Source organism: Nothoprocta perdicaria, unplaced genomic scaffold (genome assembly GCF_003342845.1).
Source record: "Nothoprocta perdicaria isolate Ctin4 unplaced genomic scaffold, notPer1 scaffold_2, whole genome shotgun sequence".
Lineage (NCBI taxonomy): Eukaryota > Metazoa > Chordata > Aves > Tinamiformes > Tinamidae > Nothoprocta > Nothoprocta perdicaria.
In genome coordinates, this window is record NW_020455204.1 from 1,184,723 (window position 1) to 1,200,384 (window position 15,662).

Here is a 15,662-nt window from a genome sequence, read left to right on the forward strand (position 1 = left end):
CACGGAGCCGGGAAGCGGCCCCAGCGCGGCCGGGCCGGCTCGCTGCCTGCCCCGCGGCTCCCGTTTCGCGCAGCCCCTTCCTCCAGGAGCTGCTGCCCTTGCGCAGCCCTGGCCTTGCCCCGCAGCTGGGCAGAAACCTCTGCTTGCAGCGGGAGGGCGGCTTAAAATCCTCGCCGTGGCCGGTTCCGGGTCCCTCCGCGCCCCGGCTGCGCTGGGGGAGGCGGCTGCGGGGCTGCGTGTAACGGGAGACGGGCCCTGGCATCGCTTTCCTCTCCCGCTTTGGCAGCGGCGCCGGCCGCCGCTCCCGCTCGCGCTGTCCTGCCCAGCGCGGTGTGTCCCCATGGAAAGGGGAGCGGGAAGGGGGAGCGGAAGCGGGGAGTGCCGGCGGGGAGCTCGGTCCCGATCCGCACGGGGGCTCCGTGGGTGTCTGCCGGGCACCGGAGCTGTGCGGAGGTGTTGGGGGAGCTGCCGCCACGCTCCCTTCCACCGCCCAGCAAGGAGAAACCAGGAAACCAAGGAGAAACGAGCGTCACCGTGGGTGGTTTTAGCAGGTGTCGGCCCCTTTGGGGTGTTTCTTGAGCCCTTCCGTGCTCCCTTTTCAGCGCGGTGGTTACGATGCTCAGGCCGTGAAGCTGCAGCTGATGGTGCTTTGGAAGCTGGCGCGCGTCCTTCCCGCTCCCGGGCTTCAGGCCGACGGGTGTCGCGTGGCTCTGATGGGAACACGGGGTTGTGTAAGACGTGTCTGACACTTTGGGCCCTTCTGCCATCCCCTACGTGTTAGCCTAGAGGGGGGCACTCAAATCCCGGTGCCACTGACTTCTAATCCAACGTTGTCACGTGCGCTTTATTTGGGTACTGCAGAGTTTGGACCTGGGAATGTTGCAGAAGTATTCCAGGTGCTTTTCCTCTTCGAAGCAGGATTTTATGGCCAAGTCCTTTGGCTCTGTGGCCTGTGTGTGAAGCTGGATGTCCACTTTGAAATGGTGTGAGTGGGTTCCTGCTCTCAGGATGCGGTCTTGCACAGGACCTGGGTGCTGGGGTTTCAGCTACCCCTGTTCCTGCTCCAGCAGCTCGTCCTTGTGATCCGAGTGCAGAGCGGGAACAGTCGGACTAGAGCAGCAAGTGCTGCAGCCACCGAGGGAACTGAGCACCGAAGAACATGGAAAATCTCTTCCCCTGTGCCTCAAATTAACCTTTCCTCTCGTGGTTTTGTGTTTGAAACTCAGCTTCTGACTACGGCATGAAGCTACCAATCCTGCGCTCCAACGCGGAAGACCAGATCCTGTACCAGACGGAGCGTTACAACGAGGAGACCTTCGGCTACGAAGTGCCCATCAAGGAGGAGGGCGACTACGTGCTGGTTTTGAAGTTTGCCGAGGTCTATTTTGCGCAGTCGCAGCAGAAGGTGAGCGGCGGCTCCGGGCCAGAGACCTGCGCCGCTCCCAGGTGCGATTCCTGCCTGGGACTGGGCGTGTTCAGGTGGCTTCTGCTCACAGAATCACAGAGTGGTTGAGGTTGGAAGGGACCTCTAGGGATCATCCAGTCCAACCCCCTGCTCCGGCAGGGACACCCAGAGCATGGGGCACCCTGTCGTGTCCAGGCGAATTTGGAAGTTCTCCAGAGAAGGAGCCTCCACAGCCTCCCTGGGCAGCCTGTTCCAGGGCTCTGGCACCCTCACAGGGAAGTTCTTCCTCAGCCTCTGCTGTCTCATGCACTGGGGTTTTTCCTGTGCCCTAGAGAAAGGGGTAAAATGAGGTATGAAATTTAACCTCATCCCTAAAGACCCTCTCAGGAGGGTGCCCTGAAACATGGAGCTGTCTTCCATGTTCTGGATATAGGTTTGGCCTGGAGAAGTGCTCTGCAAAAGGAGTGCTCTCATGCAAATGCCTGCAGCTAAACATAACCAATATCAGATCTGTTTTAAGTTGCTCTGTCTCTGAGGAGAAGTGGGTTTGTGAGTTTTTTCCCTCTTTGCTTGTTCCTGCCCCTGCCACATCTCTGTGGTAGCAGAACTGGTGCCCGTTTGGTATTGAGGAAGTGATCAGATCAACTTAAAGAAAACAAATTGAGGGTGTGATAAAGCTCTGTGCTGGTTCAAACTGACCTTGAGAGTACAGAGATAAATTCCGCTCTCATTAGAGCACTTTGGAGATGAGAGGTCCTTGTTCACCTTGGAAGCTCCTGTACAGAGGCAGAAGCACAAAGAACTCGGAGCCTTGCGATAAACTGAGAAGGAAGGGGTATGTGCCTTACTCTGGCTTTCTCTGCACTCATGGACTGCTTTCCTGATGTGCTGTGTGGCCTTTTGCCATACAAGTATTTCTCAGAGCACAGCTGGTGGGGCTGCCTTTCCAAACGGATGCAAAAACTACTCTGGGATTGATGATTAAGGGACTGGAGCATCTCTCATACGAGGAGAGACTGAGTTGGGCCTGTTTTCCCTGGAGAAGAGAAGGCTGAGAGGAGATCTGATCAATATGTATAAGTACCTGAAGGGGGAATGTAGGGAGGAAGGGGCCAAGCTCTTCTCGGCGGTGGCCAGTGACAGGACAAAGGGCAATGGGTGTAAGTTGCAACACGGGCAGTTCCATCTCCAAATGAGGAAGAGCTTCTTGACTGTGAGGGTGCCAGAGCCCTGGCACAGGCTGCCCAGGGAGGTTGTGGAGTCTCCTTCTCTGGAGATCTTCCAAACCCACCTGGATGCCGCTCTGTGCCACATGCTCCAGGTGACCCTGCTAGAGCACAGGGTTGCACTGGATGATCTCTAGAGGTCCTTTCCAACCTCAAACCTCCTGTGATTCTGATTCTGTAAACCTAAGGGCTGAGGCACCTTTAGGCTGCTCCGTCTTCCCATGGTCCTGCCGGGACTTCCCGTGTGCCGAGCGCAGCCCGAGTCGCTGCCGCCGCGAGGACTCGCTCCGAGCTCGCCCGTGTGGTTAGCGGCTCAGCGCTCGCTTCCTGCCAGCCCCGCTGCTGCCGCTGCCATCGCCGCGTCGCTTCCCCTGCCGCGCAGGCTGCTCGCTGCAAGCGGCCCCGCCACTGGCGAGGAGCGTCGCGGCACCCGCGTGGGAGCGGGTTCTCGGCCAGTGGGTAGGAAGCTGAGAGAGGAAAGTGTCAGCCGGCCAGAGCAAAAGCCTGCTGTCCTCAGTCCTGGTTACCAGAAATGGGGATTATGTTAAAAATGGAATGTAGATTTCAACGTTTTTGCAAGCAGTGTCAGTGCTTCAGTGTCTAACTGGCTGCTCGTGGGCTCTGGATCTTTCCCAAGGGAATGGAGGATGGGTGGTGGGAGAGGCGATGCCGCATTGTCCTTGGTGCTTAACGAGCCCCGACCTTTCCTGCTCTGTTTCCCTTTCAACTGTCGTGTGCCTGAATCCGTTCTGACACTGTCGTTTCTTCCCCCACAAAGGTGTTCGATGTGCGCTTGAACGGCCACGTGGTGGTGAAGGACTTGGACATTTTTGACAGAGTTGGACACAGCACGGCTCATGATGAGATCATTCCCATGAGTATCAAAAAGGGGAAACTGAGTGTCCAGGGAGAGGTTTCCACGTTCACGGGAAAGCTCCACATTGAGTTTGTAAAGGTAACAAGCCCTGCTGGGCAGAGCCCTGATTTCTCTTTCCCTTTCCCTCCAGCTGTGAGATGCAGCCGTGCTGGGGGACAGGAGAGGTGACAGTAGGTGGGGAGAATATTTGTTACCCTGCTCTGCAGCGCTGACCCTCTTCTTCCCTTTCTCCAGGGCTACTATGACAATCCGAAAATCTGTGCCCTATACATCCTGCAAGGAACAGTGGAAGGTGAGTGCAGCTTTTGAGCCAGGCGCCTCTTTCTCCTTGGAGAGCAGCCTGGTGCTTCTCAGACCATGAGATCATAGTTTTTGCTGACCCTCCTCTGCCAAAACTGCTTCTCGCTCTAGGCCAGGCCCCTGCAGGAAGCACTTAGTCTGCCATAGGTGTGAGGGATCTTCCCGTTCCTCTGTGGATGCAGAGCTGTCTTTTTTTAAGAATAAGCGTGGATTTAGGTTCATGTCTTCCTGCATATGGGGTAGAGGAGAGGGGAACGTGCCTGTCAGCTTTGGCTATTTATAGCCACAGGTAAATTCCCTCTGGCTAATGGATGCTGGCAGCGGCCCTGCGGTTTGTGGAGACCTTTTAGCTGGTGGTATCGTGTTTCTCACCTGGAATCTGAGAACAAGGCAGTGGGTTTTATTTTCCGCTCCCCCATCGTGTCTCCTCACAACCTTTTTTTCTTGCCCAACAGATGTTCCAAAGCTGCAGCCTCATCCCGGTCTGGAGAAAAAAGAGGAAGAAGATGATGAAGATGAATATGATGATGGCTCCAGTGTCAAAAAGCAGGCAAATAAGAACCGAGTTCAGTCAGGCCCGCGCACACCAAACCCCTACGCCTCAGACAACAGCAGCCTCATGTTCCCCATATTGGTGGCCTTTGGTGTCTTCATTCCCACCCTCTTCTGCCTCTGCCGGTTGTGAGAGCGAGCCCCACCGAGCATCAGCAACGGGGCTGGGAGGGAAGGAGTTGGACCAAACATGGTTGCTTTCAATTTCTCCATACTGTTCATAATTTAAGGAAGAAAAAAACAAAAAAAAAAGGAAAAAAAAAAAAAAGATTCGCTTGGAATGAATAGCAGATCTGGGTGAGAGGGAGCTTACCTTCCCCTGCCAGCCAGCAGCGAGGCCCTACCTGCCCCTTCGCACCACGAGCAGCCTCCAGTCCTCCCTGGGGCACTCGAGAGTTAACTGAGTCGTGGCTCTCTGTGTATTGGGCTGTTGGAAGCTCATGCTGGTGGTTCTGGGCCGTGTCCCACGCTGAAAGAAAGCCACGTGCTGCAAGAGCTCTGCCTTTGCAGGGTGGAGGAGTAATGGCCCTAAGCTGGGAAGCAGCCCTTTAAAACTTGCTGCACGTCTTGTCCGGGAACGTGGAAATGTCGTGGTGCCGTTGGGTGAGTAATGACAGAGCACAGAGGTTGGCCCTTCAGCATCTCCCCGAGTGTGAGCAACATGACCTGTGGTACTCGCCTGCATAAAGGTACCAAGACTCCAAGCTGCCACTCAGCCTCTGCGGAGGAGTTTCCCTCCCGAGGGGGCAAGCTGCGCCCGGAGCAGAGGGATTTATCTGGCCTGATTTGCTGCACCGGTCGGGAGAGACTTTCCCAGCGTGACACTTGTAACGGTTGATCCATTGCAGAGGGGCTCTGCCGTAGCCTGCAAGAGGCTGGTGTTGTGTTAGCGTCTGTTCAGGATACGCTTATTTTCTGTGTTGATTTTTTTGGCTCTCGTTCCCTTGAATCTTTTTCTTTCCAAGCCCATTTTAAGCACAGTTCCTTGTCTTGCCCTTTCTAGCCAACGACCTCTCCTTTGGAAGAAGCGAGAACCCGGTGACCGAGAAGGAAGGTTCTGGTCTTGTTCCTTGAGCTTTCTAGCTCCGTGGCTGTGAGTGCTGTGCCCAGGGGACGGAGTGGAGCCAGCCTGCGGATGCTCCTGTGAGTCCTCGTCCCCTGCTCCAGACCAGGCCTGCCCTGTGCTGGGACTGCATGGACGTGGTTGCATCTTCAGTTAGCACAGGCTTTTGCCCATCAAGGTGCTCGATACAGGGCCAGATGTCGAACATATCAGCGCTGGAGAAGGTGGTTTGTTGCCTTGGGGAAGCCAGCAGGGTTGTGGGGACGAGGTCCCTTGGGTCACCCGCTGTCCCCCAGCGGCGTGTCTTTTTGCACGGGCAGAGCCTGCGTCCGCCTGACCGAGGCTGAGCAGAGGAGGGCAGAGAAGCCCTCGCTGCGCCTGCAGATCTTGACGTGCAGGAGCTGGGAGCTGCTCTCATAAACCCGCTCCTCACCCAGCACAGCAGCCCTGAGCAGCGTCCCCGTGGCTTCTGCGGCTCCTCCTCGGACATGCGTTTCCTTGCTGTGGTTTTTGAGTTTGATCCTCCTTGAGTCTTTGGCCTCTCCTCAAGCTTAGAAGGGTCAGCAAAATTTCAGGAGGAGCCTGTGTGCTCCGCTGGGCCCTGTTGCTGAATCCGGCGCTTCTCCCTGACCCTTGAGCCGTGGGGTGTTGTTGGCTTCCAGGCAGGCGCTCGGGGAGCTGCCGCAGCCCTGGTCCCTGGACCAGCTCTTTGAACCTCAGCTTTCTGGTGGCATACACCCCTGCTTCGGGCCTGACCCTAATTCTGTGTGTGTAAGCTGCAAAGCAAGCAGTGGGATCTAAATTAACCTGTTTATGGCCTGAGTGGAGGAAGTGTGGCCACGGGAACAGACACAGTTCTGGAGAAGCAAAGGGATCGACCATGCGGGGGGCAGAAGGCGGCTTTGGAGGAGGGCAGATCCCAAGAGCAACCCTTCAGAAAGCTTGGAATTGTCTGCTTCATCTGCTAGCTCTGCTTCAACTCCTTGTGCTTTGGGCTCTGTGTGTTTGGTACCTGAAAAGCCTCCTCAGCTTCTGGGTTGCTCCAGCTGGATCGTGGAGGCGTTCAGATCCTAATCTGCCTGGAGAAGCACGGCCTGCTCTCGTTTGTTAGGCAAAGAGCCCAGCCTTGGGCGCAGGCCTCTCCTGGGGGTGTTCTCCTCCACGTCCTGCAGCTCCTGCTTTCTTTGTGCATCCCTGGAGCAGACGCTCGCCCGCCTGGCACGGCCCCCTCGCCAGGGGTTGGAGACGGGTTGGAGACGGGACTTTGATGGGAGCTCGTCCCGGCCTCGCTGGAGCCAGGGTGCCCCTCGGGAGTCATCGGGCACCGCGGGCAAAGCCGCTCGGGGCTCCAACTGCCCCTGCGCCAGTTGTTGCTCCGTTCGAGTGGGTGTTGGAACAAGGAAAGGAGGAGGAGGCCTCTCAGCCTTGTTGGCTTCAGTTTAGTTGTTTGGGCTCCGATTTACCTGTCCCCGTGACTAGTGCAAAGCTGGCAGCAGCTCCTTAGACCATCCTGGGGTTTCCTGACCCCATTCCAGTGCTGCAAGCAGTTGTTTCGGTCCGTCTCCCTGTCAGGTTTGCCTTGGAAAGGAAAGGAAGCATGTGGGAACACAGGAGGTTGGTGCCGGCAGGAGCACGGCTCCCACTTTGCGCTGTGGGGCCGGGAGCGGGAAGGAGCAGCCGGATCAGCCCCAGCTCCGTTCCCAAGGTTTCTGTGTGGATAGGGATGGACGAGGCAACCCTGATGGATGCCCTCGCTGTGGGCGATCTGCGCCCTGCTCTAACCATGGCTCTAATGCCTGTGTTCCTTCCTTTCCCAGCCCTCCGCTCTATCCAGGGTTGTGGGCTGCAGCTGACAGTTGTCCCTTACTGTTTGCTCCCCAACTCTTGTCCCTTTACGCCAGGCCTTCCGTTTTTCCCCTCTGTGGAGAGACTGGAACAACAGCTCCGGCCCGTGGGGGAACCCCAGGTGGCAATGAGCAGAAAGCCAAATAAATTCCCGTCTCTTTTTTTGGTGCCTTTATGTTGGGCTTTGAGTAAAAGTCCGTTCGAAGAAGCTGCTTTCCTTAGGGAGCTCCCGAGGCTTCCTTTCCCAGGGACAGCCCTGCCCTGCCCGCGCTCGCCCGGGACCGTCTTGCTCTCCCTTGATGCTGGCTCCAGAGGTCCCCATTGAAGCACGGAGCTGCACGTAAATCCCTTGGGATCCAGGTCGATGGAATGAAAGAGCAGCTGGGGCAGAAGAACTGGAAGAGCCTCCTCGGGTCTGGTCTCCCGGGATGTCCCGCAGGCAGCACGGAGGCCTCCCTGGGGTGCCCAAGGGTGTCCCGCTCTCCGACAGGCCGCGAATCGGGAGCAGCGCCATGTGCCTTGTGCCTCGGCATTCCCTCGGGATCAAACGGGACAGCGGCAGCCAGGGACGCGTCTGGACGACAGAGGTTTGGCCTGGATGGGCCTGTTTTGGTGGGAAGCAGCGGGAAGAGGAGAGGAGCAGCCTCCGCTCTTGGCGCAAGACGGATTGGAGCAGCCAAGTGTTTCCCAGTACTCAGACGTGGGAAGAGCTCCCTGCTGCTCACGGAGCCGGGAGGGAACGACCCAGGAGCGCAGCGGGAAGCGGGAGCCGGGCCAGCGCTGAGCTCATTCACCTCCCGTGCTCCTGCATCCCAGCAAAGGCCGAGGCCGAACGCGACTCGTGGATGCTCTTTCCAGCAGCGTGGCTCCTCCGGCCCGTCCTCACGGGCTCCGTGCCGCATCCCGGCTCCATGCGCCGCTCCGGCAGGCTGGAGCATCCGCGTTTCGCCCTGGAGCGACGGCGGGGAAGTGGGGCTGGAGGAGGCAGGTCCATGTCTTCCGGGACTCTGGCTTGTGCAGAGTTTATTGCTGTATATTAAATACTATTTTTGGAGATGGGGGGAGATGGGGAGGGCGAGGGGAGAGGCAGCGCTGCCCCCGGGCCGAGCGGTGGGACACGATTGCGGGTTATCAATAGGTTTTGATTTATTTTTTTTTTCCAGAAAGTGCTTTATTGAAGAGAGAAAAAAGAAAAGAGGGAGGAAAAAAAAAAAGTGCTAGAAACTCCTAGAAACAGCGCTGGCTGATCTAGAAAATGTGAATGATCCTTTGCAAACACCAAAGGTCTCGGCTCGGAGGCTGCATGATGGAGACTTCAAGGCCAGGGCCAAGCAGGGCCGGGAGCAGCTCAAGGGCAGGAGAGGCCTCCGGGGCCTCCCCACCTGCGCGCAAGGTTTTAAAGGAGGGTTTTCTTTTCCCAACCGCCTGTTGCTCTGTGTTATAACAACTTGCAGTGACTTTTCCTTCTTCCCAGGTGGTTTTGCCTTGGGCCGGGGCGCAGAGCCTGGCTGCTCACGGCCGGCCGGGGCCGTGTTGGGGCGGGGGGTGTTTTATTTTTGGTACTTGGTAGCCGTTTAATTTTTTTAATTTCCCCTGGGACGTGCGGGTGAGGGGATGCTCTGGAAGCGGCCGCCTGGCTGCGCTCGCCAGTGGCGCCTGCGAGGAAAATAAAGGAGATTATATTGTCACTTGGGGCCAGCGAGCTGCTCTGTGCCGGGGGGACGCTCTGTGCGGGTCCTGTGGGGACGGTGGCCTCTGTTGGAGGGGCCAGCCCTGCCCCGGGGCCATTCCCGGGTCTCCCGGTGATGGAGGAGGCACCAGGGTGCCTCCATCCAGGCCTTGGAGGTCCTGGGAAGGTGGGAGGCTGCTCCATGCTGCTGAGGCCTCAGGAGAGGGATCAAGGGGTGTCTTGTTGGGGCCCTGTGGCTGCCTCCTGGTTACCGCTACCAGAGCCACCTGCGTGACGAGGCCTTGGTTGGTGGGAAAACCGCTGCAAAAACCTTTTCAAAAAGGATGGGGCTGCCTGGGGCCAAAGCTCCCTGTTCCTTGCCCTTCTCACTGTGCTGGAGGCCTCCACCTGAGACTAAGCTAAGGAGTGATGTGGCACTGCAGGCCGGGGGCTTAGGCCACGCTTAGCGGGGACGATGGGCGAGCAGGCAGGACGGGCATGAGCTGGCGCCGGCGCCCGCAGTCTCCCCTCCAGGCGCCGCCCGCGGCGGGCCCTGCTTAGCTTGGGGCGCTGCCCGCGTTGCCAGGCAGCCGCCTTGGCCCCGCCCGCCTTGGCCCCGCCCCTCGCTCCCATAGCTACGGCGGGCGGCGGCGGCCATCTTGGCGGCGGCGGCGGGGCCATGAGCGGCTCGAAGGCGCGCGCGGCGGCGGCGGCGGCGGCGGGGCCGGACAAGAAGCCGCCGCCGGGGGTCGGCGGCGCCCTCAGCCGGCTGCGGGGCCGGCGCGGCTCGGCGGACGCGGCTCCCCCGCGGGCCGGAGCGCCCTGGACCGAATCCGAGCTGCTGGCGCTGGAGACCGTGCGGCCCGAGCACGTCCTGGGGCTGTGCCGGGTCACGGAGAGTGAGTGCGGGCCGGGCCGGGTGCGCCGAGCGCCGCCTCGAACCTCGCGGAGCGGCCGCCGCGCTGGCGCCGGCGCCTCGTTGGGCCGGGCCGGCCGCGGCCTCCCCCGGGCTGGAGCTTCGCGGGGCTTTGGGACCGGGCAGCTCCGTGTCCTGCCCCGCTCCGCCGTCCCGCTTCGCTGCCGGGCTCCGTGCGTCTCTGCGCTCTCCCCTCTGTGCCCTCCCCTCTGCCGAGACTGCTGCGGAACGGGTGGTTTGGACCAACAGAGAGGAAACTGGTTTGAAAGCTGCTCCGAGATCTCCTGCTATGTGTTTTTTCCTCCTCTCCTAGGTTATTTGTGCAAACCCGAAGACAACATTTACAACATCGACTTCACCAGGTTCAAGATCCGGGACCTGGAAACGGGGACGGTGCTGTTTGAAATCGCAAAGCCGTCCGCCGCAGGTGAGTGCCAGGAACGCGCGGAGCGACTGCGGAGCCGGAGCTGCAGCCAGGGAGCCGGCAGAGCGAGCGGGGAGGGTCCGCACTGCTCCTGGCCACCCAACCCCTCTGCTTCCACCGCGGGACCTTCCTGAGAAGCTTCCCGGCTGTGTGATTAAAACCCTGGAGTGGCGGCAGTGGGAAGAGGGGATACCATCAACTGGGAATTTCCCCTTTTTTGTTGGCTGCTTTCCATATGCTTTGGCTGCCTGTGAGGCTGCAAAGGGGGGGTTCTGCTCCAGAGCTACCAAAGCTGTGTCAAATCTCACATAACCTTCATTATAGATTTATTTCTTAGTGCCACAGAGTCCCAGGCTAATTTTTCAACACCTTTATGCTCATTGCCTGAGTGACAGCCAGCGTGCCCTGATGCACTTGTTAGCAGTTAAGCTGGTAGCAGAATAACTCTGGCTTGGTGCATTTTCTAGAGCAAGATGAAGAAGATGCAGATGACAGCGGCGAGCTCGATGCCAGCGCAGGCCGCTTTGTTCGGTACCAGTTCACCCCGGCATTTCTCCGTCTTCGGACTGTTGGCGCAACGTGAGTATGGGTTCACAGAAAGGGATAAACATTTTGTTTTACCAAGAATCACTAGTTTCTAACTGAATTGAGCGAGGGATTAGAGAGACTCCGTTTTATCATACAAATATCAAACTCTTTCTGGACGATTTGCTGTGTTCTCACGTAGCCTCAGGTCCAAGGCTCTGTCCTTCCCTTAGGCAGTGGCCTTAGGTGTCTTTTCCCGCTTTTTGCCCGCAGCGTGGAATTCACAGTGGGAGAAAAGCCGGTGTCAAACTTCCGAATGATTGAGCGACATTACTTCCGAGATCGCCTGCTGAAGAACTTTGACTTCGATTTTGGCTTCTGCATCCCCAGCAGCAGGAACACGTGCGAACACATCTACGAATTCCCTCAGCTCTCGGAAGACCTCAGTAAGTAGCTGCTTTGCCTTAACTTGTCTCCATCTCTCTCTCCGCTTACGGAGAAACAGTCGTGACGAGGGGAGAGGGGCAGCAACAGATAGACGCTGGTTTCTGGTTTCAGTCTTGCGTCGGAGTCACAGCTTTGTGCTGCAAATTCTCCATCTTTTAAAAAGAACCCGTGTTAAGGCACAGGTGGCAAGAAGGGCTGCTCAGGATGTGCCTAACAGTGTAGAAGTCCAGATGAGAGCAAAACCCTGGGGAAAAAAAAAGTGCTCTCGGTAGCCACCCGTGTGTCTTCAGCACTTGCTTGTCAGAGCTGGGTCCTCCTGCTCTGGGTCAGCCCTGGCTCTCTGAGGGACGGGTTTCTGAGCTAGCAAGATCTCCACGGTCGCGCGTGACTGCTGCTACGTGTGAGCTTGAGCTGTGGCTGGAGCAGGAGGATGTGGGCCCTGCTGTGGCTGCGGGCTGGGGGCCGAGGCGCGGACGTGCAGGCAGCAACTTCTCCTTGTTTCCTGTCTCCACCTCTTTGCATTTGTCCTGAGGATGGAAAGGGCAGGACGGAGCTTTTGAAGTGCTCGGCAGTGCGGTTGGATCCTCTAGAGCATCAGTCTTGTAAATGCAGCAAAGCGGCAGCCTCCTTTTTCCTCTGACTTTGCGCTGCCCTGTGGAGTGCGGCAGCCCTTTGTACTGGAGCATAACGGAGCTTTCTCTTTCACAGTCCGCCTGATGGTCGAGAACCCCTACGAGACGCGCTCAGACAGCTTCTACTTTGTGGACAACAAGCTGATCATGCACAACAAGGCTGACTACGCTTACAACGGAGGGCAGTAACTGTTACATGTGCTGTGCTACTGCGAGCCGTTCCGGATATCCGGAGAGGGACCCGAGTTACTGTCTCGTGCAGCAAGGCTTCTCGCCAAACCTCTTCTCCTCGTGTGAGACTGAAAACACGAAGAAAAGAAGGCAGCTCATGAAAGTAGAGGAAACCTCCCTACAGCGCTTCCCTATGCAACATTCCCATGTACCCTGCCTCTGTCCTGCTCCATTCCTGGATACCTTCTGGTACCTTGGTTAGGTTATGGATTGGAGGCTCTGTTAGAAAATTATTGCTGTTACTTTTTTGTTTTGTTTTTAGTTAGTTTGCACTTTTAGTGCTTCAGGTGTTTGACCAGTGGAGTGACTGATTACCCTCTTGTGAGAGGTCAGATTGTTTCAGTAAGTTGTTGCTTGGCATGAAAATTTGCCCCCTTCAGTTAGGCAGCAGCACCTGAAGAGCAGATCCCTAGCCCAGTTGGATAATGGCCTTTCACTGCGCAGTGGTTTAGTCTGTAGCATGACTGGGTTTGCTTTGTAGGGTGCAGCTTTATGTTCCCTGGTGGGAAGTAAGAGACTGATTCATGTTCTATGCAGTGCAGGAATCTTCCTTCTGCTTCCAGGAGCCTGAACTGCTCCTGGGAATTGCTTTATGTGTATTTTGCCAGGGATTCCACTAGAAATGCAAGATAAAAGAAAAAGGGAGTTAATCCAGGTTAGTCATTGAGTCAGTCTGATAATATTTCTGTTTTGGCTCATTTGTGTAAATTGTCGAATTATGGAGCTTGGGGTCAACTTTAGAGCTGAAGTTAATCTCAGTTTGTTTCTCCTGCTTCTCGTGTGCAGGATTTGAGGCTCTCCTTAAAGGAGGAATGTCTTCAGGCTGGCAACGTGTTGTCAGTCTAGCTGGGGTGTCCTAGTGTCCTTGGAGAAAAAAGGAGAATGTGGAAATTCACCTAAGAATGTGTGGGAAGTGGAGCTTCCTAGGCTTCCATCTTTGTATGCTTTTTAAGCCTTTTGGACCTGAATGATCCGTCTCTGGAGCAAGAGATGGTGTGACCAGCTCATGTTCTCTGTTTTACCTGAGCTGTGATGTATTAACTAGAAGCTGTCCAGGTCAAACTGCTCGGCTGGTGTTCTGCGGTGGGATTCTTGTGACCAAAAAGCGGGAATTATTCAAGTTCCCATCACAGCTTTGCCTGCTTATTTATGGTGTAGGACGTTCTTCCTCCGAGTTAGCCACACGCTAGACCAAAGGGTGTGTTACCCTGCGGGCTCTGGTGACTGTCACTTCTCCTGTCCCCTCCCTGGGCTGCTCAGTCCCGACTATGGTAGTCGGGACCTAACTATGGACCTAACCCCTGGGGGACACGCTTGCTTACCTGATGTATTAAGTAAGATTTGGAGTAGAACGTGTACTAGGAGGATTAGATGGGGTGAACTGCACAGCCTGGAGCCTGCTTGCACACGCACGGCCATGCAGAGCCACGGCCAGGCAGGGAGGATGACTTTGGCATCGGTGTGAACAGGGAGAGTTTGCGGGGTGGCAGCCATCAAGGAATCCCCAGCTCTTGGGAAGGATGTTTAATTAGGATTAACCACAACAAATGACCTGGCTGGGGAGGAGCATTAATCATGAGCAACCACAGCAAATGTCTTGGGAATGTGGAGGGGCGAGGTCTGCGTGGCTGGAAGATGAGTGATTTTCCTACGTGCAGCCCCTGCAGCAGCCCTGCGGGCACTGGAATGATCTTGTTTGGTGATTGCAGAATCAGTGAAGCTGCTGCGCGGTGGAGCTCGAGCGGCCTATTGCTGTCGTTGTCCTCAGAGGGCCTCGTGGTGGGAAACTTTGGTTTTGCTCTAAGTTCTTCCTCGTGATAAGACAGAGCTGCCCAGAATAGGGGATTCCATCCAAAACTGTTGGGAGATATCAGGATAAAAGTGTCTGAAGAGGCTGCTCATTATTTCCTGGCAGACTTTAGGATGCTGAGCTGAAATCGTCTGTAGCATAAACCCAGGTGCCTTGAAATGTTACTTCTGTCTCATTTTCTGTGTGAAGCAACCTCCTCTGGCTCGCTCCTACCTGACGATTCCCATCCATCCAAGTATTCACAGACACTTGCCAGGAGGATTGGCTGGTGCCAGAGGGAGCAGCAGAGCTCACTGCCTTGTGCAGGCAGCCCGTGCTGGGCACCACTCTGCAGAGCGCAGCAGAACGCACCTCGAAATGGAAATCAGGCATTCCATGCTTTAGGAATAGGGATTCCTGGCTGGAATAGCCATTGCTTTGTCGGTAGTGATGAGAGGAAGTGGTGGAATTGGTTGCTTTCCTGCTGGTGAATGTAGAGTTTGTTCAGCAATAAGAAAACTGCAGGAAAAACATAGCAGAACTTGGAGGCCGGCAGCAGCAGCGGCCTAGCATAGTTTCTAGCCGGAGTTTCTGGCTTTTTAGGGAGCCTTTGCCCAGAAAACTTGCTGCAGAAACAGTCCTAACGAGAGGGTCAGCTGGCACTGGCAGAGAATTGGTTGTAACCCCCAAAATCAGGGACTTCTGGACTCTTGTCCCCACTTTGTCCGCTTCCGTGGGGTCTCTCTGTTCTTGGATGGCTTGTGCGAAGCCTGTTCCTTTTGTAGCCCAGGCTTTGGTAAACGCGGTTTAACATGGAGCATTTTCTTCCTTATGGTTTCTGCGTTCTAATGCTTTGGATCAAAGCCAGTCAAGCCCTTGGGCTAGGAAGGAATTTCAGTGGGATCTCCTGCTGGTCACGTGGATAGTCTCCTCCTAGCCCTGCAATAAAAGCAGGCGCTTTGTGTCAGCGCAAATCGGCGCAAGGGAAGGAGCGTCCCTGTGGAGAGCCTCTCTCGGATCATATGTGCTGAGCTGGAAGGAGGAAAAAGTCAGGACTTTACTACGTTCTGCTGCAACAAAACTAAAAAGAGACCAAAATCACAGACTGCTGCTGAACCTTTCCAGTATCAGCCCTTTCGGGACCAGGCCTTCCTTAGCACGCCGGAGGCAGCCCTTCCATTCTGTGCTTTCTGGAGGACTTTAATGCAGCTCCTTGCAGAGCAGCTCCCCTTTGGAGCCTGGGGATGTTTCCTCGAGGGCTCAGGAGGACCAAAACCAGCACCTAAAAGGCGGAATGAAGGAGGAAGGCGGTGGCCACGAGCTGCTGATGCCACCCGTGACCCTTCCACCTCTCGGCTCTGCCTTCACTGCAGCTCCTTCTTCCGTGTTTACCTCCCGCTCACGGGCGGCGGGCAGATGAAGGTCAAGCACCTCTTCCTCGGCACTGAGGAGCGCCAGCAACTCCCCTGCCCTCCTACACGGAGCCCGGCTGCTCCCGGGTCCGACCTGTGACTGTCACCGCGTGGCCTTGGCGCTGCCCCAGCCCGGCAGGGTCTGCCGGGAGGCAGGCGCTGCAGAGCGGAGGGGCCGGCTCCCGGCTCCGGGTCGGCTCCGGGTCTCCAGCACCAGCAATAGCCGCCAATAAACCGGCTGCCCCGCACGGAGCCGCCTCCTTGCGCCGGGGGCGGGGCCTGGGGGCGGGGCCTGGGGGCGGGGCCTGGGGGCGGGGCCTCGGGCCAAGAGTGGGCGGGGCCACCAGGG

The 15,662-nt window shown here is 56.9% G+C and overlaps 3 protein-coding genes across 3 annotated transcripts in view; all 3 read left to right on the forward strand.

Annotated features, from left to right (window-relative positions):
• The first annotated feature begins 1,221 nt into the window (after positions 1 to 1,221).
• Positions 1,222 to 6,582, forward strand: MLEC (malectin). Its single transcript, XM_026037509.1, has 4 exons — positions 1,222 to 1,405; positions 3,410 to 3,586; positions 3,743 to 3,800; positions 4,264 to 6,582. The coding sequence occupies exons 1-4, from the start codon at positions 1,241 to 1,243 to the stop codon at positions 4,491 to 4,493; spliced, it is 630 nt and encodes a 209-aa protein (XP_025893294.1). The 5' UTR covers positions 1,222 to 1,240; the 3' UTR covers positions 4,494 to 6,582.
• A 3,019-nt stretch (positions 6,583 to 9,601) lies between these two features.
• On the forward strand, positions 9,602 to 13,092 carry UNC119B (unc-119 lipid binding chaperone B). Its single transcript, XM_026037764.1, has 5 exons — positions 9,602 to 9,836; positions 10,167 to 10,280; positions 10,745 to 10,856; positions 11,076 to 11,248; positions 11,958 to 13,092. Exons 1-5 carry the CDS (start codon positions 9,617 to 9,619, stop codon positions 12,068 to 12,070), a joined length of 732 nt encoding a protein of 243 aa, XP_025893549.1. The 5' UTR covers positions 9,602 to 9,616; the 3' UTR covers positions 12,071 to 13,092.
• Positions 13,093 to 15,195: 2,103 nt separating this feature from the next.
• The window catches only part of ACADS (acyl-CoA dehydrogenase short chain), a 6,664-nt gene continuing 6,197 nt past the window's right edge, over positions 15,196 to 15,662 (forward strand). The window contains exon 1 of the mRNA XM_026037441.1: positions 15,196 to 15,211. Within this exon, the coding sequence (XP_025893226.1) occupies positions 15,196 to 15,211 (16 nt within the window). The remainder of the gene's footprint in view (positions 15,212 to 15,662) is intronic.

Coding starts and splice junctions, on each gene's coding strand:
- MLEC (XM_026037509.1), top strand. CDS start 1,241: ATGAAGCTACCAATCCTGCGCTCCAACGCGGAAGACCAGATCCTGTAC. Junction 1,406..3,409: donor TTGCGCAGTCGCAGCAGAAG/GTGAGCGGCGGC, acceptor TCCCCCACAAAG/GTGTTCGATGTGCGCTTGAA. Junction 3,587..3,742: donor TCCACATTGAGTTTGTAAAG/GTAACAAGCCCT, acceptor CCCTTTCTCCAG/GGCTACTATGACAATCCGAA.
- UNC119B (XM_026037764.1), top strand. CDS start 9,617: ATGAGCGGCTCGAAGGCGCGCGCGGCGGCGGCGGCGGCGGCGGGGCCG. Junction 10,281..10,744: donor CGCAAAGCCGTCCGCCGCAG/GTGAGTGCCAGG, acceptor TGCATTTTCTAG/AGCAAGATGAAGAAGATGCA. Junction 10,857..11,075: donor CTTCGGACTGTTGGCGCAAC/GTGAGTATGGGT, acceptor TTTTGCCCGCAG/CGTGGAATTCACAGTGGGAG.